Source organism: Lichenostomus cassidix, chromosome 2 (genome assembly GCF_008360975.1).
Source record: "Lichenostomus cassidix isolate B80296 chromosome 2, HeHo_3.0, whole genome shotgun sequence".
Lineage (NCBI taxonomy): Eukaryota > Metazoa > Chordata > Aves > Passeriformes > Meliphagidae > Lichenostomus > Lichenostomus cassidix.
Window position 1 is genome coordinate 2,222,787 of NC_139482.1, and position 24,204 is coordinate 2,246,990.

Below are 24,204 nucleotides of genomic sequence, written 5' to 3' on the forward strand. Positions count from 1 at the left end.
CTGTAAAAAAGAAAATACTGGTTGTTCATCTCCTTCCTCCCGTGTTGGTGCAGCAAGAGCAAATCTGCACCACATCTCATTCTCAGTGTGGGTCATGGTGGAGAGCCATGGGGTATCTGCCCCTTGTCCATATTCCTTTTTTTTTCCCTTGGAAGTGCTCCTTTCATCCTGAAGGGAGAATATGGAAGTGGGATTTGATAATATAAAGGTGTTTAAGGTGTGAAGAAAATGGCAAGTAGGGAAAGACAGTGCCTTGGAGACTCATTCCAGATGTATTGCCCTGCTGGGGCTGTAGAGAGGTAAAATGGATTTAGCTTCCCAGCTCCCTCACAACTTCCCAGTCCACTTCCAACTGCTATGACTGATGTGTCTTCTGGAGACCAAGAGGATTTTACCATTTGAATGTGAGATGAGCTGAGCTTTTCCCAGGGTTTGCACTGAGAACAACTAGCACAGTCCTGGAGATGTCACTCCTGGTTTAGCACCTTTCTCACTTAACAAAATGATCTAAGAGGAAGCAGAAGCAGCTGAAATCAAAGAAATCAATTATATGGGACTAAGATGCAGCATGGAACAGCTCCTTCCTCTAAAAATTTGTTAGTTAGCACTTGACTTTAACCAAACTGTGTCCTGCTTTGACTGGGTCATGCTAGACAATGTTCTTATGAACCATACAGAGATCACTGCTGCCAAAAAAAAAACCCCTAACCAGACGAAAAGCACCACAAAAACCCTACACAAAATGTTTTGCATGTTCTTCTGATAGATTTAGATGTGCATTGTCACGTCAGAGGCTTTTTTCCCAGTATTAGTTGTAAGCCACGGTAAGGAGATTGAGCAACACTGTATTTTGGAGAAACTTTGCATTTTTCTCTCTTTCCAGAGCCAGAAGTTGTGTTTACAAACAAGGAGAAGGTGCAGAAAGAGGTGAAAGCTGCACTGTCAGAAAATGCCACGCTGAGCTGCGAGGTGGCCCAGGAGAAAACAGAGGTGAAGTGGTACAAGGATGGGAAACTGATCACCTCCAGCAAGAAGTTCAAGGTGGAGTCAGAGGGCAAATCTCGTCGTCTGGTGGTGGGTCAGGTGGAGAAGAAAGATGCTGGGGAGTACAGCTGTGAGGCTGCTGGCCAAAAACTCACCTTCAGGATCGATGTCACAGGTAGGAAAAGATGCCTTGTCAGAATTCCAGGGGAGGACAATAAAGCAATAACTGGAATAACTGTTCTGCCATGACTCAGTTGCAATAGTCTGGGTTTTGCTGCAGCCTGCAGGGTTCACCTGATTTTCTGTACCTTGTTTGTAGAAATTGGAATATTTGCCTCTAGCACAGCACAGGGTCTGTGACAATCTTAGCGAGTCTGATAGTTGCAGTTATAAATATAATAGAAATAATTAATATTATTCAGATCTCTTCCAATCCTGGGATCCCAAAGGGTAATTCTTGCCCATTGAGCCTCTTGAAAGGAAAGATACATTAAAGAATCCTTTTCTTATTGGACTTTCAATCCCATTTTGGAAGACTTAGAGGCTGAATTATGTTTTGTCATTTGCAGTATCAGCAGCACATCTCAAAATGGGCTGTAAACAGCACTTTTTCTGTGTTTGGGCTGTTGTGCCATTGAGATCTCAGCCTTTTGAGATGTCTTACTACTTCTGCCAGGTGCTAAATGCCCCTTTGCTGTGAAATACTCCAGGAAGTTGTTTGGAACAGGATTTGCACAGTGCCCACAGTGTTTTAAGCATGTGATGCTAGAAGGAGTTTTGACAATGCAATCACTGTGGGGATCTTTCCAGCCATGATCCTGACCTACCTGAGCCCTGCAGGGAGATCATATTTCCTTTATTTCTTTGACAGTCACATTTGTGGCAGTGGGAGAGACCATGAAGAGACTGTTCCAGAAGCCCTTAGTGCTTTATTGTGTCCTAGATCTTAAGGAAGAGGAATTTGGGAGCTTTTGATGACATGCAGGACAGATGTTCTTTGGGGAAATTTGAATTAAATATTTTTACATGGTAAAGTGCAGCTGTAGGGTTGATGTCAAGGATCCTCTTGGTCCTTTTCATTCCTAGGCTCTTATTTCCCAATTTTCCACGTGGAAACTGCATTGCATAGAAGGGTGGACACTGCTCAGTGATGGCAATTGGTTTTGGCAAGTGACAACCCAAATATTTTCCAAACCTCTCTACAGAAGTCTGTAAGATTAATGCCATTTCAACCTCTCATTAATCCTTATCTACTTTTTCTGTGCTCAGAGCCCAAACCTGCATTTATAAACCAGGAGAAGGTCCAGAAGGAGGTGAAGGCTGTCCTGACAGAAAGTGCCACCCTGGTGTGTGAGGTGGCCCAGGATGCAACAGAAGTGAAGTGGTACAAGGATGGAAAACTGCTCGTTTCCTCTCGGAAATTCAAAATAGAGACCGTGGGCAAATCCCGGCGCCTGGTGATAGAGCAGCTGGAGAAGAAGGATGCTGGGGAATACATCTGTGAGGCTGCAGGCCAGAAGATGACATTCAAACTGGAACCAACTGGTGAGTGCTCAGCTTGTGGTATGGAGAACCAATTGCTGTAGCTTAGAGGAAAATTAGACATTCCTTGGAGAAACCCCAGTGGATCACCTGATGCAGTAATCTTTAATGTAGCAATGGAGAGGTGGCAAATCTGGACTTTTTTTTGGCTCTGGAAACACTAGAAAAATTTTGTTTATCTCTTAAACACACCTGATCACCCAACCTCTTTCAGTGGTGGAGAGCTGAATGTAAAGTGGGAAGCTTTGAGGAGCAGCAGTGGAACTATGGAGAAAAATTATCCAGAAAATCTGGTCTGCTGCTTGTGTGTGCCCCAAAAAGGCCCAGTTTTGTGGCAAAATGTTGTACAACATAGAGAAGAGGACAAGAGGAAGGGACTGGAACCACAGATTGGTTTGAGTTGGAAGGAAACTTAAAGATGATTGAGTTCCAACCCTCCTGCCAGTGGGGCAAAGAGAAAACAGGCCATACATTCAGGTTTAGCCCGTTAATAGCTCTTCTTAATTTTATCTAAATTACTAATAATGGGAGGAGAAATAATTATATAGGAAATTTTACTCCTAAGGAACAAGCTTTTTTATGGGCAGCAGATAAAATGTGCATATTTGCATTTCCTTTCCTCTGCTTCTCTTCTAAGCAGAAGCTCTGGGCTGCCTGAGAGATCATTTTCTTTCTTCCTGCTCAGGAAAAGATTATATCAGCCACAAAAATTCAGCCATAATCCCTGGATTATTACAGGTTATGGATGAGCTGGTGGTGTGAATCCTGAAGACAGAGCAATATAAAACTGCTGTGTCAAGGATTTGAGCACCAAGTTCTTAGTTTTTCTGGTTTATTGTATTTTCTAGAACCAGAGGCCAAATTTGAAAAGAAAGTTGTCCAGAAAGAGCCTCTCATTGTTCAAGAACATGAAAGCATCACACTGACAACCTCAGTCACGCCTGAAAATGCTGCAGTGAGGTGGTTCAAGGATGGCACAGAAATCAAGGCCAGCAAGAAATATGTCATCAAGAGTGATGGGACATCCAGGGCACTGACAGTGACTGCAGCTGAGAGCACAGACTCTGCTCTCTACACCTGCCAGACCAAGGATGACAAGCAGGAATTCAGGGTGCAGGTGAAAGGTGAGCAGTGCCCAGGTCATGGCTTAACCCAACAGCTGCACTTCCCTCAGGGTGGGATGGAGGTGAAATCCAAACTGTTCCACCCTCAAGGCTTGTTGGATCTTCTGTGGATGACCCATCATGGGCCAGCAGTGCTCTGCTTCCAAATTCCCAGTTTTTGTCCTTTGCTGGCCAGTCAGGGACAAAAAAGCCTGTTATGGATACTTGTGGTATTTGCTCCTCTCCTGTTTCTGTATCCTCCTATAGGAGGACAGTGATCTGAAAATACCATCTTCAGATGAATCAGATTCAGAGGAATCTCCCTGAATTTCTGCATTTCTGGCTAGATTTTGTCTCCCCTCTGCCCCAAATATTTAGTGCCATTTAACTGATTTTTCATTTTCAAAATCGGGTAGAACCAATTTTTTATAACAGCTTTCTTATCTTTCCCTCCCTTCCCAATTTTCCCTTCTCCTGGATCTCAGAAATCCCAGTGAAATTTGCCAAGAAGCTGGAGCCTGTGAAAGCCGAGATTGGTGGCAGTGTGTCCCTGAGCTGTGAGCTGAGCCACGCCAAAGGGAAGGTGACATGGAGCAGGAATGGCGTGGAGATCAAGCCCAGCAAGCGTTTCCAGATCCGTGAGGAGGGACTCAAAAGGACCCTGACCATAACAGGGATCCGGGCAGAGGATGAGGGAGAATATTCCTGCCAGTCCAGGGATGACAAGAGCAGCATCACCATCGTCCCCAAACGTATGTCTCTAATGGTGACACTGTGGAGTTTTGTCCCTGGGTTTTGTCCTCAGCTGTTGCAACCCCACAAAGCTGAGTTTGTTCATGTGTCTGGGCTGTCTGCTGTGTTGAGAGCAAAATACAGAACTGCCCTTCCTTCTCAGAGTCAGTGGAAAACTCTGTATTTGTGAAAAACATAATGATTGTGAGACCTGTTGAGTTCAGGTCTCTTAATCTTGACCTTCATATTGCATATGAGGCTGGAATTCAATTTCCCAAATAGAGGATGGGGTTTTTCCCCTCCTCTTTGTTTTGCTTATCTTTATCTTCATATTTATATATTTATATATTTATTTATATATTTATATATTTATATATTTATATATTTATATATCTATATATTTATATATATATATATGTTCTTATATATTTATTTATATATTTATATATTTATATATTATATTAAATAAAATAGAATAAATGTATATCTATAGATATATAGATATTATATAAAATATAATAAATATACATAATAGATATAAATATAATAAGTATAGTAAATATAATGTATTTATATATTTTAATATTTATATTTTATATTTATATAATATAAAAGATTTCCCGTATTTTACTCAGACATGGGAAATGTGATGATCCAATGTTGTGATCACATACTGAAAATAATCAAATTGCTGCTTCCAATAAAATTGTGGAAGTTTTTGGCTGTTTGAAGGTGCTTTTGCAGAGTCTCAAAGATATGCTCCTAAATGTTTTTCTCCTATCCATCAGCTCCCAGGGTGGTGAAATTCACCACAAGCCTCAACAGCGTGGTGTCAGAGGAAGGAAAAGAGGCTGTGTTCAAGTGCTCCGTCTCCCCCAGTGATGCTGTGGTCACCTGGCTCAGGAATGGTGCCAAGATTGAAGCCAGCAACAAATATGTGATCTCTCAGAAGGACACCAACCACAGCCTCACCATCACTGACCTCACCCTGGAGGATGCAGCTGAAATCACTGCCAGTGCTGAGGGTGTGGAAAGCACAGCCAACCTCAGAGTGCGAGGTAAGAGGTGGCAGTGTCCCTTTGACAGGCTGGCATTGGCACCCTGATCAGGGCAGGGGGTTGGAATTAAATGATCTGTAAGGTCCTTTCCAACCCAAGCCATTCTACGATGTTGTTTTTTGTGGCTTTCCCTCTAATTAATGTTAGCAGCAGGGAAATTCTGCTTTTGCATCATTAAATAGGGATGCCCAGAATGCTTTGGGACTGGAGATATGTGAGCCACTGATTTATTTTTCTCTCAAAGCCTGTTTTATGGATCCTCGACATTCCTACTAGTATTTCCTTTCTTGCAGAGGCCTCAATCTCCTTCAAGAAGAAACTGGAGCCCAGAACAGTTGAAGAGAGGGAGACAGTGACCTTGGAGGTGGAGCTGACCAAGCCTGCAGAGGTGAAGTGGATGAGGAACAGCATTGTCCTGAAGCCCAGTGACAAAATAGAGATCAAAGCTGAGGGAACAAAGCACACCTTGGTGGTCAAGGACATCTCCTTTGCAGACAGAGGCTTCTACTGCTGTGAGAGCCCTGATGACAAGACCCAGGCCAAGATCAATGTGGAAAGTGAGTTCAGTGATCCCTAGTTCTATAAACACCCTGGGCAGGGTTTGGAGGTGGATTTTGGGGTCTGCATTATCATGGGGACACAGGGACACATCCATGGGCTTGGCCAGCAGGCAAATGACCAAGAGGAGGTGAAAGCAAGGGCAGGAAACAGAGAAGATCTGGCTGGTTCCTGTTGCCTGATTCTTCTCTTTGCTCTGAAATTTCTCACTCCCTGATACACTCTGTATTTTTCCTTTCTATGATTTTTTTAACCAAAACATTTCCTCTGCAGCCATTCATTTCCAAAATTTTTCTCTGCAAACAACCTCATGCAGCATGTCTCTTTATGTTCAGCCAGGGTTTAAAAAGCTACAAAAGCAAATTATCTCTCTGAGTGTGTTTCCCTCTCAGGTAAACTGAGTGCCTCATCCATAGCACTGCACTTCTGTCCTTTTTCCTATTTTTTTTGTCATGATTGTCACAGGATAGGTGACGACAGGATTTAAGCATTTAAGGACTGTCTAATTTTGTCCATAAAGTCCTTGCCACCAGCTGATGCTGGGCTGGTCATAAAGAATAGGCGAGGAAGGACTTAAAAACAGCATTTTGGGTACTTGAAGTCTATTACAGAGTGGAAGGGAAAATTTTCCATGATGCCAGGAAATAATGGACTTCAGTTGCAGTGAGAAAGATCCAGGTTATACTACAAAAAAGTTTTTAATGGCCAGAGGACTGAATGAATAGCTTTTCTGGAGAGCTCTTGGAACCTCCATCATGGTTTGGTTTTTTTAATTGTCAGCTTAATTACTTTTAGTGGTGATAAAAATTTAAACAGTAAATCCGTTTTACTGGATGATAGGGCATGGATGTCTTGTCATAGGAACAGGTAATATCCACCCAAAGATAGGAACATATAATAGGAACAAATACATAGGAACAGGTAATATCCACCACAGGTAATATCCACCCAAACCATGGATGCTTTGGCCTCCAAGCAGAGAGGTGTCAGCACATTTTGCACCATGTCATGGATTTTTTTTTTCTCCTTTTACTAAAGCTTTTTCTTCCCATCCTTGTTTTATCCTATTTGAAGAGCTGAACAGTGTTGCCAGGGACTTACTTGTCTTTCTCATACTAAAAACTTGGTAGAAAAGGGGCCAGGGATGTTTTCTGTGATGTTTGCTTGACCTGTTTGTCTCATGAAAGCATCCATTTAAGAAATAGCAGCTATGTTAGCAGTGTAGTCATGGAAGGGTTTTATGTCCTGCAAAAGTGGTTGTTTAATTGGCAGATACCAATTAATTGGCAGGCAGCTGCATGAGGAATAGGAAACAGTCCAATTTGGAAGTTTTGAAAATTCATGTCACAGCTGCCAGTGTGAGATCTCCAACTTTTCCATGTTGTTTTCCAGTGAGACAGATCAAGCTGGTGAAAGGCCTTCAGCCCCTGGAAGTGGCTGAGAAAGGGACTGTCACCTTCGAGGTGGAGGTGTCCCACGAGGACGTGGAGGGGACCTGGCAGAAGGATGGTGTCAGGCTGAAACCTTCACCCAACGTCAGCTTTGGTGTCCTGGGCAAGAAACACTCCCTGACTCTCTCCTCGGTGGCTCTGGAAGATGCAGGACTCATCTCCTTCAAGGCAGAAGGCATCAACTCCTCAGGAAAGCTCACTGTGAAAGGTAAACAAGGAAAAAAATGCTCAGACCCTGGCTGGGGTGGGTATAGTTGTCTTCTCCTGACCTGGAGAGCAAATTTAAGAGGGCAAAATGTTTTTCTTGTAACTGCAAGGGATGTAAAGCACTGGAGCATCATCAGTGATGTTTCCTTCTAATGCCAGCAGGATTATTGTGGCATCACTGTCCACAAAACAATGACAAAGTGGGAGGGAATGATAAAGTGCCCAAATCAATACAAATTTTATTAATAATCAGATTTATTAGTCTGCCTATCCACCAGTGCTTGTGTCAAATGGTCCTGCAGACATCATCCCCCATTCACTGGACTTTTCTTTTCAGAACTGCCTGTGAGGATCAGCAAACCTTTGGCAGATGTCAGTGTAACTCAGAAGCTCAAGGCCACATTTGAGTGTGAGCTGTCCAAACCCAATGCCAATGTGAAGTGGTTCAAGGTACAGCACTTCATGGATTGTGATATTTTAGTTTCTGACTTCTCTGGAAGGGAATGAGAGCCTTTAATTGCACTTCCAGGGGTTATGAGCCTTTGCAATACAGCTCTTAGCATTGCTCTCTTGTCCTTATGTTCATTTGCTCTCCCAATTTATCATTCTCAGGTTTTTATTTACTGGATTTGTATATTGGGATGAAAGTTAAACTCTTCTATTCTTGCACAGAACATGAGCACTGCTGTTAGAGATTTGCAGCCTTGTGCTTTACTCCACACCAAGCAGTCTTCACCCAGGATTTACAGCCTCTTTGGGTACTGTGATTTAAGGGAAGCCTCAATTTCCTTTGTCAGTGACAGACTGGTTCCCTTTCTCTAGACAGTCATTTTGGGGATCAGCTCTGGCATTTTGTGTACCTTCCTTGGGGCTCAGCTGATACTTTCCTTGCAACAATTCTTCAAGGTGGAATTTGGGCTGAAAGGGACCTTTAAAAGTCATCTCATTTCAAAAACCCTGCCATGATCAGTGACATCTTCACCCAGATCAGGTTTCTCAGAGCCCCATCCAACCTGCCCTTGAATATTTCCAGGGATGGAGCATCCACCATCTCCCTGGGCAACCTGTGCCATTGTTTTATCACCCTCATTGTAAAAAACTTCTTCCTTATTTCCATCTAAATTGACCCTCTTTTATTTTGAAACCATTTTTGTCTGAAGGGGCTTATTCTGTACAGTTTTAAGACTTCAAAAGGTATCTGAAATCATCCAAAATTTCTGTGTGTTCTGCAGCCATTCCAGCCTCCTGAAATCTTTACACTGTGATGAAGTTTCACCACATGTTCCACCAGAGTTTTTAATTAAATCCAACAAGAAGGGCGAATTAAGCACAGATCTGAATGTCTGTTTTGCTCACTGCAGATGTACAGGAGTTGAGGGTGATCTGTTTTGGCCTTTTCCCCTTCTAGGATGGGAAGGAGATCCGGCAAAGTAAAAACATTGGGATGGTCTCCCAAGGAAATAAGAGAAGCCTCATTATTCACAAGTGTGAATATGAAGACCAAGGAACCTACATGTGTCAAGTGGGTGAAGACAAGACATCAGCTACTCTAAAAGTTCATGGTATGTTTGGCTCAAGTAGGAAAATACCTTTACTGCAGTATTTTTGGCTATAAGCATGAAATTCTTTGTGGACAGTTTATGTATTTCACAATTGCTCATTTTGGTAAAGTTTCTCTTTCTGGTGAGAAAATGCTGGCAAAGCTGTCCTGCACTTGCTTTATCCTGACAGCAGTTTTGGCAGAGCTGCTACCTCAGTTTTCCACTTATGATAAGTGATTTCTGTTCTCTGGAATCTGAGTGGTGTTCCTGGATTGGCACATCAGGAAATCTGGACAGCCTGGCACAGAGCAGCGACTCAGTGGTGCTGCTGACATGGTTTGATGGCACCATTGTCACAGGGGGACTTTGCCTGAACAGGGACTGCACAAACTTTGGGTCAGAGCTCAAGAAGTGCTCAAATTTTTAGGTTGTAAATGCTAAGGAAAGGATCATTATTTCTGCCTGCACCTCTCCTTTATGCCCAGGGCAGTTTTTCCCTCAGAGTGTTGCACTAAGAACTGGTGAAGCACCAGGTGTGTTTTGTCACCAAGCGCTGGAGCACCTGAGATAAGCTCCAAGAAAAAGGCAATTTACTCAACAGACAGCTCTGCTGTGCCCTGGCAGATGTTATTTTCCAGAGGTGCATCTGAAAAACAGATCAGCTCTTACTGAAAGACAGAGCATCTTTCTCATTGCTTGCTAGATGCTGTCCTCCTGTGGCCACTTGGGTTCAGCAGTATCTTCATGAACATCTGTCTCACAGTTCTGTTGAATTCCCCCTTTTCTCCCTGGTTTTGGGATCAGGATGGGCTGTTGTTTGCATTTCAACTCTGCTCCCGAGGCTGATCCAAGGCCTCTTTCAAAAGGAAAGGGTTTCAGTAACACAAATGTACAGGAGCTCTGACAAAGAGTGATGACAAGGTGCAGAGTTAAAGAGGATTATACTCAGTTCAGGAGATCCTGAACGAAGATATTTCCTATGTAAAACAGAGGAAAGCATGCAGAGAAGCATGAATGAGGCATGTTTGTAGTGACCTGAGATACTGTAGGCTTGTGTTTAGTTTTTCTTGGCAGATTTTCTTTCATTAATTGTATTTCTTCCATTAATACCTGTATGAAGTTCCAACGTCCATAAAATCCTCTTGCAATGAGTTTCAATATAGCTGTAGGCTCAGATATCAAAAGTATTCACTGTGCTGGAGAGAAATTACCCGAGATGAGAGGCTGGTCTGGAACAAAACACAATCCCATTTTTTTGTCCATGCATTTATACAAAAAGTAAACACACCACACTCACTTATAGAGAAACCCCAAATAAATATTCACCTTTATGATTCCACAGCCCGAGATATCAAGATTGTAAAACCACTGAAAGATGTGGAGGTGAATGAATACGAGAGTGCATCTTTCACCTGTGAGATCTCCCACGATGAGGTGGAAACCCAGTGGTACAAAAATGACAACAAGCTGAAGACTTCCGACAACATCAAAATGCGGCAGGATGGTAGGAGGAAAAAGGGGGATTTTGTTCTGGAATAACAAAATTGGAGTAGGGGCTGGGATGGGAGATGAGAAAAAAGGGTTTTGCCTGGGGGAAGCTAAGCTTTGTCTGTTTGTTTGTCTCTCCCCAGGAAAGACTTATTCCCTGACTTACACCCGTGTCCACGTTGAGGATGCAGCAGAGATCAAATTTGTAGCAGAACAGGCAGAATCTCGTGCTCAGCTGACTGTAAAAGGTAATTCTGCTTTTCGTGCCAGCACTGCTTCTGCTCTCTCACCTTACAAAACTATTCACTTCCCTCACTTCATATCTAAACTTTAAAAAACCACAGTGTTCAGGAAAATAAAAAATCCTGCCTGCCTTACTGCCTGGTAAATATCAGCTATGAAATTCCTTTGCCTAAATAACAGTTTATTTTCCCAGAAGGTTGATTTTGTACCTTTACGTGTTTAAAGCTGTGTGTGAAATTTGAGGGACAAAAAGCTGTAGCTTGACTTTATCCTGCATTTTCACTTTCTGCTGTATGTTCTGACAGAAAACTGTATTTTTGGGTGTGTTTAACTAAAGCAATGTGATAGAGAGAGAGAGAGAAGGAGGACATTTGAATTAACACAGGGAGGAGGAGCTCAGGGAACTGGAGATCAGTCCCTGGCTTTGCCATAGCCCTGCTGTGTAGTGCTGAGGAAATCACCTGTTATCCCTGCAGTTCACCACTCCAGTGACAAAATACGGAGTAAAAGCTTCCCTTTAATTAGCTCTTGCTTATCAAGCTTGTTAACTGAGTGCTCAGCATAGCAGGGATTCCTGCCATCATCCAAACAAGTGAACATAACAGAAACACCGCTAATGAGTTCCTAATTGGCACCTTTCATGGAGACTATACTGACTACTCCATTTATTTTTGCTCTTGTAGAGCTGCCTGTAAAAATCGTGAAGCCTCTGCGGGATAAGATCGCCCTCTGGAAGCACCGGGGTGTCCTGGAGTGCCAGGTGTCCCGAGCCAACGCCAAGGTCCGCTGGTTCAAGAAGAATGTGGAAATCCACCCCAGTGACAAATTCGAAATTGTGAGTGAGGATGTCTATCGGAAACTCATTATCAACGACGCTGACTACGGAGATGAGGACACTTACACCTGTGATGCCTTTGATGACAAAACCAGTGCTAATTTCTTTGTTGAAGGTAGAAATGCCCTTTTTTCACCCCTAAAATGCGCTGGAAGGAGGATGGGCTGATTGACTTGGCATTTACTTTGGAAACACAAAGGTGTTTAAAAAGGATTTTTATTCAGTGTTATTTATTCTGAAGTCCAGTGGTGTTGAATCCTTTTATGCACAAGAACATCCTGGAAAATAACTATGTGGTATATTCTCCTAAGGGAAATGATGAAATTCTCACTCCAGAGTTGTTTGTCAAATGTATTGGAGAAAGTCTGTTTTCCAGATGAATGGTGCAATTCCTATTATTAGCATCTGCATTCCAATGAAGCTTACCTTCCATTTTATATTACCCCATGCTTGATACCAGGATTGGAAGGCAGCTTTAGAATTAGGACTAGGAATGATGACATACAAGATTCCCTTTCTGGCTTGTGACCAGCAACATGTTTGCTTTTCTATACAAATAATTATGGGTTTTGAGTTCATAAGTGCAGAAAAGATGGCATGAGTGTTGAGGTTGAGAATAGAAAAGTTTTCATGGCTCCTAAATCCCTCTCTCTCGTTCCATCCAGAGCAAGCCATAAATATTGTAAAGGAGTTGTGTGATGAGGACGTGACTGAGCCTGAGGAGGCCAATTTTGAATGTGAGACATCCATCCCATCGGTGAAACCTGCCAAGTGGTTTCTGAAGGGAGCAGCCCTGCAGGCTGGCAGGAACATCATCATGCAGCAGGAAGGCACCATCCACAGGCTGACAATCATAAAAACAAGTGTTGATATGACAGGCACCATCCAGTTCTCCATTGGCAAATCCAAATCCACAGCAAACCTGCTCGTCAGAGGTAATGTGCTATTTAATATCTATTACATGAGTCAGAACAAAGATCTTCCCTCTCACAGCACCTGGAAAGTAATTTGTTACAGATATTCTCCAAGATCCACTGGCTGGGCTCTTGGAAATGTGTGTGTACCTGGAAGATCTGCTTAGTTCCCAATTGCAAGTTGTTGAGAGCAATGTTGGATGCTCTCTGAGCCTGAAATGTGTTAGGCAGGGATCTGATTAAATGACTTTGGTGTCCCTGGTACTGAAGTCTATCAAGCTAAAACTAGTTTTTGGTTTATTTTTGTTCTCTTGACTTTACCAAGGAGGACAAAACAGATGAAATTTGCCAGGAGAGTTTATTTTTTTCCATTTCTGAACTAGACAAGTTTGATAGCTCATTTACTTAATTCATTTTGTCGTTGACTTGATGTAGGACAAAGCCTCAAGGCTTTTTATCTTCTGCTGTCACCATGGTAAATCTCTCCAATCACGTGCTGAAGTCCTTGTTTTGTCTTTAATTTGCTCTTACTTGAATAAAAACCTCAGTTAGAGAGCAATTCAGCAAGCACTGAGCCAGAAGTGGACCATGAACTTGATAGTTAATATACAGTATGATCTCACAGAAATCAGCTTTCCCATTGTGCTGTTGTAGCTCCAAAGCACATGAGCTCTGTTAGAGACACTTGTAGCAGGGTCTGAGCAGTTGTAAAATTACATAAAATACATGAAATTAATGGGCATGAAATACAGATTAAAACCTTCCTGTACTTTAGGTTGATCTTCTTTTCCTTCCCAACCCTGCCTTGCAGATTACAACATCCAGATCACCAGGAAATTGGAGGACAAGACCGTCCTGGAGCGACACTCAGTCATCCTGTCCTGTGACTTCAGGCCTTCCCCAAAGCATGTGAAGTGGTTCAAGGGCCAAGTGCTCCTTGAGCCCTCTGAGAAGTACAAGATCAAGAGGGAGCAGTACTCAGCAGAGCTCAAGATCATGAAGGTGAAGCCTGAGGACGCTGGAGTGTACAAATGCAAGGCTGGCATCGCCGAGACCGAAGCCACGCTGAGTGTTGAAGGTATGAGAGGTTTTCAGTAGCAAGGCTGGCCTGGTGCTGGTTTTTATGGTTCTCTATTTCACTCTGGGTTCCTCCTCCAGAGGAGAGGTAGATCCCCACAATTATCTTCTAATTTTATGTAAATGCAGTGTCACAAGCAAACTGCTGATTCTGTGGTCCTGAAATCCATCGCTTGCTGGGAAGTTGGTAATGCATGTGGGTAAGGTAGAAATTAATGTTTGTCAAGACACATTATTGTCCCTTTCATACAAGGAATTAGACCTCTGGTCCTTCTACTAAAAATATCCTTTATGTTAAACTGCTGCAGGCCTCTGATTCTGGTGATCTTAGCTGTGTTTTTAATTTCCTGACCACTGTGTCAGCTTGTTCATGTGATATACATTTGTATCTCTGCTCTATATACATTTTATAGCTTCAATTTTATATCTGAGTACAATTGTTATTCAAAGTGATGTTCTACCTCATCTGGGTATGGAACTGTTTTTAGCCAGTTCTTCCCCTCAGGTGACACTATAAGAAAAGATGTTCACTGTGTCACTTTCAGCAGGAATTGGAGCTCAGCCACAGAATCATTTCCAAAAGTCCAGGGAGCAGCTCTTGGTAACAGTTTGGCCTTGCAGAGGTTTTTTTATTGAGTGTGTGATCAAACATTGTCACAGGCTGCCCAGGGCAGGGGCAGAGCCACCATCCCTGGAGGGATTTAAAAGCTGGGGATGTGGCACTTGGGGACATGGCCTCATGGTGCCTTTGGCAGTGCTGGGGGATGGTTGGACTTGATGATGTTAGAGATCTTTTCCAACTGAAATGATCCTGTAACTCCATTCTATCCAAACAAATTATATATATATATATATATATACCCAAGTAATACTCCCAAAGCCTCCTCTGAGTTATCTCATCCTTGGGAACCAGCATTCCATGAGCAGAGAAGCTGCAAAGAGAAATCCCTGGCCAATGACTGGGGAAGAAATAATCCAATTCCTGTTGCTCCCTAAACCTGAGCAAGTTGCTTAATCTCTTTGTACTTTGCCTTTGTGGCCAAAACCATTGTCTTCATCTCATCTTCTGTGTCACAATTTCCCTGAAAAAGAGAGGTAATTTAGTTAAAATGTGTTTGTGTGTGCAGTGACCAGAACACAGGGATTGGAGCTCTGTGGGATATTTAGGATCTCTGTAACGTCATTGTAGAAAGAATGACTTGTTTTTAAATGAAAAACAAACAAACAAAACCCCCACACTGATTTATATATAAAAAGAGAACCGAAGGTTCTAGACAATTTTAGTGTTTTTAATGGATTTTTTTCCTCTTGGAGCAAATGCAGAGCAAAGTAAATGAAATGTGGTGACCAAAGGTGTGCAGGAAACCAGAACAAATTGTCTAACAAACATCATGAAATGGTTTGTGATAACAACTGCTTTATGATGGTGGTGGTGATGGTGCCCCTTGGTTTCCCTCAGCCCGCAATGTGGAGGTCCTCAAACACCTGCAGGACGTGGAGATCGAGGAGGACAGCTCTGCTGTGTTCTCCTGCGAGCTGTCCCACGATGATGAGGACGTGGAGTGGTTCCTCAACGGCACCCTCCTCTACACCAACAACTTCAACGACATCAAGAACGTTGGCAAGTGCTACATGCTGACCATGAAGCAGGTCAAGCCTGAGGATGCTGGCACGGTGACAATGAAGTCAGACAAGGTGTCAGAGAGCGCGCGGCTGAAGGTGATAGGTGGGTCCTGATTGCACTCCTGACTGCAAATGAGAGGTGCAAATGAGCCAGTATTTACCAAATCCATGGGGCAATGCTGTTTAATGTATAAAAAACATTGAGCTATTAAATGTGGGCCATGAGGATGGTGAAGGGTCTGAGGGGGAAGCTTGTGAGGAGCAGCTGAGGTCACTTGGTTTGGTCAGCTGGAGAACACCGAGGGGAGACCTCACTGTGGGCTTCAACATCCTCACAAGGGGAAGTGGAGGGGCAGCTACTGATCTCTTCACTCTGGTGGTTGGTGATAGGACTTGAGGAAACAGCTGGACCTGAGTCATGGGATGTTTAGGTTGGATATCAGGAAAGGTTCTTCCCCCAGAGGGTGCTGGGGCACTGACCAGGCTCTTCAGGGAATGGGCACAGCCTGAGGCTGCCAGAGCTCCAGGAGTGTTTGGGCAATGCTCTCAGGGATGCACAGGCTGGGATTGTTAGGGTGTCCTGGGCAGGGCCAGGGGTTGGACTGGATGATCCTTATGGGTCTCTTCTAGCTCAGCATATTCTGTGATTCTAGGATTTTAATGCATCAGTTCTGGAGCTGGACTCAATCAGCCAAGTGAAGAGTTTCCTGCTGTCCTTCATAAATCTTAAAGTTTAGTCACACAATGAATTTCTGTGGTTCAGCATGTTCTTGGGCACCCTCAGCAAGTGTGCAGGTGACACCCTGAGGGTTGAGATGCCACCCAGAGGGACATGGACAAGCTCGGGAAGTGGTCCCATGTGAAATCTTGAAGTTCAACAAGGCCAATGCAAGGTGCTGCTCCTGGGTCAGGGCAATCCCTCGTGATGAAGGCGTTGAGATCAGGATGAAGGTGTTGAGATCAGGATGAAGGCACTGAGATCAGGATGAAGGATTTGAGATCAGGGTGAAGGCATTGAGAGCAGGATGAAGGACTTGGGGGTGCTGGTGGGTGATGCTGGTTCAGGTTCTGTGTTGCTATCGGCAAAGTTGCCAAGAGTTTATTAATCTCTCCAAATATTTGATAACATCTGAAAATGTCTCAGACATCCTGGTTGTTCTCTGTTTTGCCTCTTAACCTTCAGAGAAACCTGCTGTCTTCATGAAATCCTTGGATGACATTTTTGGTGAGGAGCGAGGAGTGATCAAACTGGAATGTGAAGTCTCCAAAGAGAAGGTCAAGCCTGTTTGGAAGAAGGATGGTGTGAAGATTGCTCCTAGCAAGAAGTATGAGGAGATACAGTCTGGGAAGACCCTGTGCCTCCTTATCCATGACCTGGAAAAGACAGATGCAGGGTTATACACCTGTGACATCGGCACTGACGTGGCCAAGTCAAAGGTCAGCGTTCAGGGTAAGTGTTGTAGACATTGGGCTGTCAAGGGATGATGGAAATATGGGTGGGGTTGGTCCCCTGGGCCTGAATTCCTGAAAAAATCTCACATAACATGTCAATGTCTGAACAACCCTTGTTGGTTTTTGGTGTGAGTATATCTGGGGTTTCAGGGAAAATTGGGTGTCAGGAATGTAGCAACAATATTTTCTTCCTGAACATCCCTAAGGTGCAGGAATCCTCACAGAAAAGCTAAAAATTTCTTTTAAAATCCCATCCAATAACCAAAAATCAACCAAAAAAAAAAAAAAGCCAAGCAGCCTGTTTCATATCTTGAGCTATTGGTTCAGTGTTCATTGTAGGAACACAAAAGCAGGACAACATTGTCTATTGAGGAACCCAGAACTTCAGCCTGTCCTCTAATCCTTGTGTCTGCCTGAAGGACAAAGATTTGTTCACAGCTTCCAAACTCATAATGTTAAGGAAAAAAAAATTGGATTTGCCTGATTTGAACACCATCATGCCAGTAGTAGCAATTAAAAAAATTCAAACATCCCATTTCTTCTGTCAGCATGGAGAAGAAACTCAGACTTTGTCCCAGAGGCTTCTTTTCTGACAACTTTTCTCTCCCTCACTGAATCTTGACTCTTCCTCACTGAGCTGTTCTTCATGTGGTCCTTCCTGAGCACAGCCAGGAGGTTCACATATCCCTTTTTCTGTAATTTTGTGGTGATTCTGAGCCTGAGAAATCCTGTCCATGTCACAGACATCTGCAAGGAATGCAGTGGAGTCCTGCCAGTCCAGCAGATAAATCCTTCTTATTAGTTAAAAATTTCATTACTCATGTCTGTAATAAAAGCATTTTTAACTTGTATTAATGTAATTTTTGTCCTCCAGAACTGAACATTGGTATCACCAAACGCCTCAAGAACACTGAAATCCAGGAGGGAGAAGATTGCACTTTTGAGTGTGTTTTGTCCCATGAAAGCATTGATGACTTCAGCTGGATGCTGAACGGGAAAAAAGTGGAAAGTGGTGGGAGATTTAAAGCCTCCAACGCGGGTCGGAAATACACACTGAGTATCAAAAATGTCATTCCTGATGACACTGGGGAAGTCACTTTCACTGCCCGTGGTCTGAGCTCCAAGGCCTCTCTGGTTGTGAAAGGTAACGGGGTCAGAAAGGTTCTGGGGGCTGATTTCTTTGGTGTGTTTTCATGAGGTTTGCCAGCAAACCATGGATGCAAACACTTCATGGGTATTAGGATTTAAGCTAGAGGAGGAGAAATTTAGGTTGGATATACAGCAGAATTTCTTCCTTGTGAGGGTGGTGAGACCCTGGCAGAGCTTCCCAGAGAAGCTGTGGCTGCCCCTGGATCCCTGGCAGTGTCCAAGGCCAGGTTGGACAGAGCTTGGAGCAGCCTGGGATAGTGGAAGGTGTCCCTGCCCATGGTAGGGGTTTGTAAGGAGATGATCCTTAAGGTCCCTTCCAGCCCAAACCATTCTGGGATTCTATAATTTGAATTGCAAAAACCCCAACCATACCATGATCATGATTTTCATGCAAAGGTCCTTTTTTTTTTTTTTCTTTAAATCTCTGCAGAAAAACCTACTGAAGTTACAAAAAAGCTGGAGGATAAAACATCCCCAGCAGGGCAGGACATCAGCCTGAGCTGTGAATTGTCCAAAGCTGATGTGAACATCAGGTGGTACAAGGATGGCAAAGCAATCAGGAAAAGCCAGAAATACGACCTGCAGCAGGAGGGAACACGAGCCATTCTCATCATCCGTGACTCTGTGGTCAAGGACAGTGGAGAGTACACCTGTGAGACAGAGAGCTCCAAAACAACTGCCAGGATCACAGTGCAAGGTCAGCTGAAGTGTACAGAGGTTGGAAAAAATGTCTACAACCCATGGGAGATGTTCTTCTCCTCCATCTCCCTGGGCAGGATTGGTTTTTACTTTTCAAAAAACACCACTGATTATTACCTTCATAAAAATTAGATATGAAATAACACCTTGTGGGTACTGAGCAATCTTATGGGCTCTGTAAAAAGCCAGTCAAAATTGGCAATTTTAATTATTATTCTCTGAATATGAGTGTTGAAAGCTGTCTGCAAGACAGATCCCACCTGTACCTGGACCATGACATTAAACTTTCCTGGAGATATTTCACCTAATTTGTCCTGTGACAGGAGAAGGACCTGGTGATCTTCTGAGATCCATTCCATCTGATAGGATGGGAGGAAATGGCCTCAAGGTTTAGATTGGATGTCAGGAGAAATTTCTTCATGGAAACAGTGGTCAGTCATTGGAACAGGGTGCCCAAGTGGGAAGTGGTGGAGTCACCACCCCTGGAGGGATTTAAAAGCTGTGTAGATATTGTTATTGGGGACATGGATTGACTAAGTTAATAGTTGGACTTGGTGATCCTAAAGATCTTTTTCAACCTAGATGATTCTATGATTATTTATTTGATCATTTTGCAAGTGGGGGCAGTGGGGATCCAAGACCACTCTGGATGCTCAGGATTAGTTTGGGTGACAAATCTGTCCCTGTCATTATTTTTTTATTATTATTTCTTTTTTTTCCTTCCAGAAAAACCCAATTATTTTGTCAAGGAACTCTCAGACCTGAAAGTCGATGAAAGTGGGACTGCAGTTTTTGTGTGCCAGAGTGAGAGAGCTGCAGCCTCTGTGGTCTGGAGGAAAGGCATCGCTGAGCTCAGGGCTGGCAGGAAATACGAGATGACACAGAAAGGACAAATCCTCCAGCTGACCATAAAGAACTTGGAGAAAAGTGACAGTGACACTTACAGTTGTGACATTGGTGACGCCCAGTCCAGAGCCAAGCTAACTGTACAAGGTATTGTTGCCTTTTTTGGCCTAGAAATGAAAATGGAGATAATTTTAGCATAGGAGATAATATAAAGGTGGATCTTTCTTGGAGCTCCAGGGGCAGCTATGGATGAATGTCCACAAAAGCCCAACCCCACAGGGGTGAATACAGTTTTATAGGTTTTAGGAAATTAGCATAATTGATAAAAATCACTAATTAGGAGGACAGGTGGTGATGCAATTTCTCTCAGGTCAAGCTCTTTCTTTGGAGTCCTCCACTCCTGGTACTAGCAGTACTTATTTATGGAAATGTGTTTTGAAGATTTTGTTCTCAACCTTGGTTCCCAGGAAGAACCAAGGTAGGAGAGGAACCTTGTGCTCCCCAGGGCTTGGAGCTCTGCAATGCCTTTGGTCTTTTTAGCTGGGAAAAAGGGTAGGGAAAAGTACTGGGAAGGTTACAAATATATAAAATTGACAATTAAAATATATATATACAATATATATTTCACCACCCTCACAGGGAAGAATTTCTTCTCAATATCCCATCTATCCCTGCCCTCTGAAAAAATGATTCAAGAATAATGAGATGGAGGCACAGGAGCAGTGTCCACTTGCTAATTATTATAGTTATTAGAGACAAGGGGGTAAAGTCAGACTCCTCCTCTGATCATATGTTAGAGCAGAAAAGATTCTTTGAGCAGCAAACAAATGTGTTTAATCCCCATCATAATCTCAGGCTCTGAGCTGTCTGAATTCACTCTGAGGTTTTTAACACCAGCTTTTCTGAGTGGAAAAAATATTTCTCTGTCATGAACATCAAAGTAAAACATCTCTGTACTGGTTTTATAAGTAGCAGAATCATCAGAAATACTTTTGCATACAGCGATAAACTTACTTTATATATATTTATAGTTAGGCTTACCTTTATATATGTATTTATACATTTCTTTTTAATTAGGGGTGTATCTATCTATACAGGCAGGTTTTCAGGGCAGATGTTTTGGGGTTTTTTACCAAAGCCACAGTCAGAAATTTTCTCCACTTTCACTGTGTTTATGGTTGGACTAAACTCTAAGAAGGTAGGGGTTCAGTGGTTCTATCCCATAGACACCAAGTTATATTTGCTCTAGAAAATCAGGGAGGTTGTCAAGGGAGGGAACATCTCTCAGTGAGGTCTAGAGCCCAATAATGCTGTCAGAGACTCATCCTTCCAGCCTTTCCAGGGATTTCATTTGGGGAAGTTTATAACTCTGGATTTGCACTGTACTGCTACTTGTTCTGCTTTATGTTTTTTTGGTGCTTTGAAGTTGTCTTTACCCTATTTTGGTGTGTGTCCTGTATATATTATCTTCCTGTGAGTGGGTTTTGTGGTCAGTATCAGGGCAATAATGTTTCAATCTTTCTGTACCATGAACATATTTCTTTCTTGCAATGCTCAAGTGGGAAACCTTGGGATTTTTCCATGTCGATTTTCACGCGAGAAAGCGAAGATTCCAGTAATTGATGTATTTATGTTCCTTTCAGGCCAGAAAGTGCTAATAACAGAAGACCTGGAGGATGTCACTGTGTTAGAAGGAGAATCTGCCACGTTCAAGTGCAGAATCTCTCCCGTAGACTGTAGCAGAGTGCAGTGGTTTTTGGATAAAACCCCACTCCATACCAATGAACTTAACGAGATCCAGTCCCAGCCTGGTGGATATCACCTGCTAACGCTGAAAAAGCTCTCACTGAAGGACTCGGGGGTCATTACATTTGAAGCTGGTGATAAGAAAACCTCTGCCAGTTTGGTTGTTAAAGGTAAATCTATCGTCACAACTGCAGGAGAGGAAATGATGAGTGGAAATAAATGGGGTTGGTGTGGGTAGGTGGAAAAAAAAAAGGAAAAAAATGTTACAAATTGACCACCGTTGTCTGTTTGTCTGTTTGATTGCTTTAGGATTTTCAGATTTATTCAGAGCAATGCACCCAAAGAGCATCATCGGGCAGGAGATGCTCTCCTGCTTGACAGGGCCAGGGGAGATGGTTTAAACTAAAATAGGGTTGATTTAATTAGATATAAGGAAGAAGTTTTTTACAATGAGGGTGAAAACACTGTAAGAGGTTTCCCAGAGAGGCAGTGGAGGCTCCATCTCTGGAAATATTGAAGGTCAGGTTGGGTGAGGCTCTGAGCAGCCTGGTCTGGTTGAAGATGTCCCTGCTCATGGCAGGGGGGTTGGACTGGATGAGCTTTAAAGGTCCTTTCCAACCCAAAGTGTTCTATGGTTATGTCATCTAGAGTTGTTGTCTGAGCTGAAGCCAAAGTTCTCTTCTCAGATGAGTCTTTTAACTCTGAGTTAGGTACCAGTTGGGTCTGACCCATGGCAGAACCAGGTTCACCAGCTCTCACGTTGTATTAGCTCTGCCCATCCTGAGTCACTGTGCAGCCCCAGGTTTAGGAGGAGCTCTGTCTCTGTGAGTTAATCACTCCCCTTTGAGGTTTGGGCAGTTCAGGGAGGTTTTACAGGCACAGGCTGTGTTTGGCCAGGCCAGAGGATGTCCTGTGTGCAGCTGGTGTTTCATACTTGGGGTGGACTGACCAGAAACTGCACCTGGATTAGAGAACTCAGTGTGAACCAGAAAAAAGGATTTAGGTTGTTGGAATGGTCAAGCTGAACCTCAGAGCACGGACTGGAAGGACAAGCTGCTCACAGGATTTATTTAGAGCATGAAGAACCAACTTGAGGCTGGGCAAGAAAGAGAAGACCTTGATGGTGCAATGAAGAAGAGCTGGTGGTTAATGGACCCAATTTTCTGTCTTTCTATACAGCACAAGGATGTTTTTCCAATACCCATTACACATAAAACAAAGACCTGTGTTGACTTCAGTAGGACCTGGGTCTCACCTGTGATGAGCAATTATCTGTTAGAAAAGAACCACATTTGTAATTTTCCAAAACAGCCCCATTTTCCCCTCACAGAAAAGGGTGTGGGTGGATGTAGGATTTAAACACACGGATTCAGATCACCAGTGGATATGAAGCAGTCAAGTCGTAAGGATGTCTACAAGAAATACACTGTTGGGACTGTTCTTTATCTTTTAGGGTCACATCAGAACAGCAAAAATAGAAAAAGAAATTCAGTAGTCATGGGACACTGAGTGTCCCAAACTAGAGGTAAAAGGGAAAGAGGATCATAGGCTGTAGTTTTCCAGCAGCCACAGGTAAAGTGCATCACAGATCAGTGGCTGACTTGCATATTCATAGGACAGCAGAATTCAAGAAGAATTTATTTTTTCCTTATCTGAACATTTCAGCTGAGGATTTTTCCCCCCAAAAGGTTTTTTCCCTGCACCAGCTCACCTTAAAGCCTTGAATCCCAGGCTGGGGCAGAGGCTGCAGGGGGATCTCCATGGGGACCCTGTCATGTTCAGCTGTGCTTCCCTCTCTGTGTTTGCTCTGTGCTGGTTTTAAGTCTGTCTTCATGCTGGATAAAAAATACATTGTAGGGGATTTTTATAAAGAGAAATCTATACTGCTGGTCACGACAGAAAGTGCTTTGCCATTCCTGTGTCCTCTGTGTTTTGTGTGAGTTGACCTCAGTGAAGTTTTATGTTTTTTGTGCCATTGGTGCAGCTCTGAGCACCCATCTGCAGCACAGTTTGTGTCACTAACTGCAGTGCAGCATCTACCTCTGATGTTGATAATGAAAGCAGTAAGAGCAGCAGCATCTTCAACTGTGCAGACAGTGGTTAGAAGGAAAAGAAGCATCTGGCCTCTTTTTTTGTTGTTGCTGTAATTTGCTGGCAGCCAGATGTGAGATGTCAGAATCTGTTTACTCTTTGCTAGTGCTTTTCCATTCCTGTGATTTTCTGTCTCAAAAACGAAGGCTGATGCTAAAATGAAAAAGCAATTTCCAACCTCACAACATTTGTGTTATTCCTCTTTCCAGAAACACCAGTTCTTTTCAAGCAAGAGCTCCAAAACGAAGAAGCCAAAGAAGGAAAGCAGGTCAGGCTGACCTGTGAGCTCAGCAAACCTGGTACCCCAGTGAAGTGGATGAAGGGAGACACTGTTCTCTATGCCAGTGAGAAGTATGAATTTAAGCAGCATGGGACTGTGGCAGAGCTCATCATTCGAGATGTGAAATCCATAGATGCTGGAGATTACACCTGCAGTGCTGGGGAGCTGAAAACCACTGCTCGGGTCAAAGTGAATGGTGGGTACAGTTTGGCACATTGCCACACTTTATCAAGTGATTAACAGGTTTATTAAAAAAAATCACGTAACAATTGATTTTATTGTGGTAGTGCCATCTTTGATAAGAAAAATTTAAATGTAACATTTCACACTGGTAGGCACCAGTATATATTTAATTCATATGATCCCACATTTTCCATCTGGGGTTTTAAATCTGTAACTGCCCACTAAGAAAAAGAATAATTATTTGAAGCACAGAGGATTAATCTTTTCTGTGCTGTAATTCCTGCCCTATTGGCTGCTTTACATGGCTGTGATTAAAACTGGAGTTGGAAGTGGAAACCAGTAGTACTGGAGCACAAGGTTGTGAAAACTTAAGTTCAGACCCTGGAAAAATGCAAGTGGACA

General features: G+C 43.1%; 1 protein-coding gene across 7 annotated transcripts in view; it reads left to right on the forward strand.

The window, feature by feature from the left end:
- The window catches only part of OBSCN (obscurin, cytoskeletal calmodulin and titin-interacting RhoGEF), a 168,083-nt gene that overhangs the window by 37,200 nt on the left and 106,679 nt on the right, over positions 1–24,204 (forward strand). For 6 of the 7 annotated variants that reach the window (XM_085050083.1, XM_085050085.1, XM_085050086.1 and 3 more), the window contains exons 13-33: positions 884–1,159; positions 2,254–2,529; positions 3,375–3,650; positions 4,115–4,381; positions 5,150–5,419; positions 5,713–5,976; positions 7,370–7,636; positions 7,973–8,085; positions 9,044–9,197; positions 10,519–10,680; positions 10,808–10,912; positions 11,591–11,857; positions 12,408–12,677; positions 13,468–13,734; positions 15,193–15,459; positions 16,540–16,806; positions 17,683–17,952; positions 18,388–18,654; positions 19,383–19,649; positions 21,146–21,418; positions 23,549–23,815. In XM_085050083.1, the coding sequence (XP_084906209.1) occupies positions 884–1,159; positions 2,254–2,529; positions 3,375–3,650; positions 4,115–4,381; positions 5,150–5,419; positions 5,713–5,976; positions 7,370–7,636; positions 7,973–8,085; positions 9,044–9,197; positions 10,519–10,680; positions 10,808–10,912; positions 11,591–11,857; positions 12,408–12,677; positions 13,468–13,734; positions 15,193–15,459; positions 16,540–16,806; positions 17,683–17,952; positions 18,388–18,654; positions 19,383–19,649; positions 21,146–21,418; positions 23,549–23,815 (5,112 nt within the window). The remainder of the gene's footprint in view (positions 1–883; positions 1,160–2,253; positions 2,530–3,374; positions 3,651–4,114; positions 4,382–5,149; positions 5,420–5,712; positions 5,977–7,369; positions 7,637–7,972; positions 8,086–9,043; positions 9,198–10,518; positions 10,681–10,807; positions 10,913–11,590; positions 11,858–12,407; positions 12,678–13,467; positions 13,735–15,192; positions 15,460–16,539; positions 16,807–17,682; positions 17,953–18,387; positions 18,655–19,382; positions 19,650–21,145; positions 21,419–23,548; positions 23,816–24,204) is intronic. The other variant, XM_085050084.1, reaches the window with a different exon arrangement.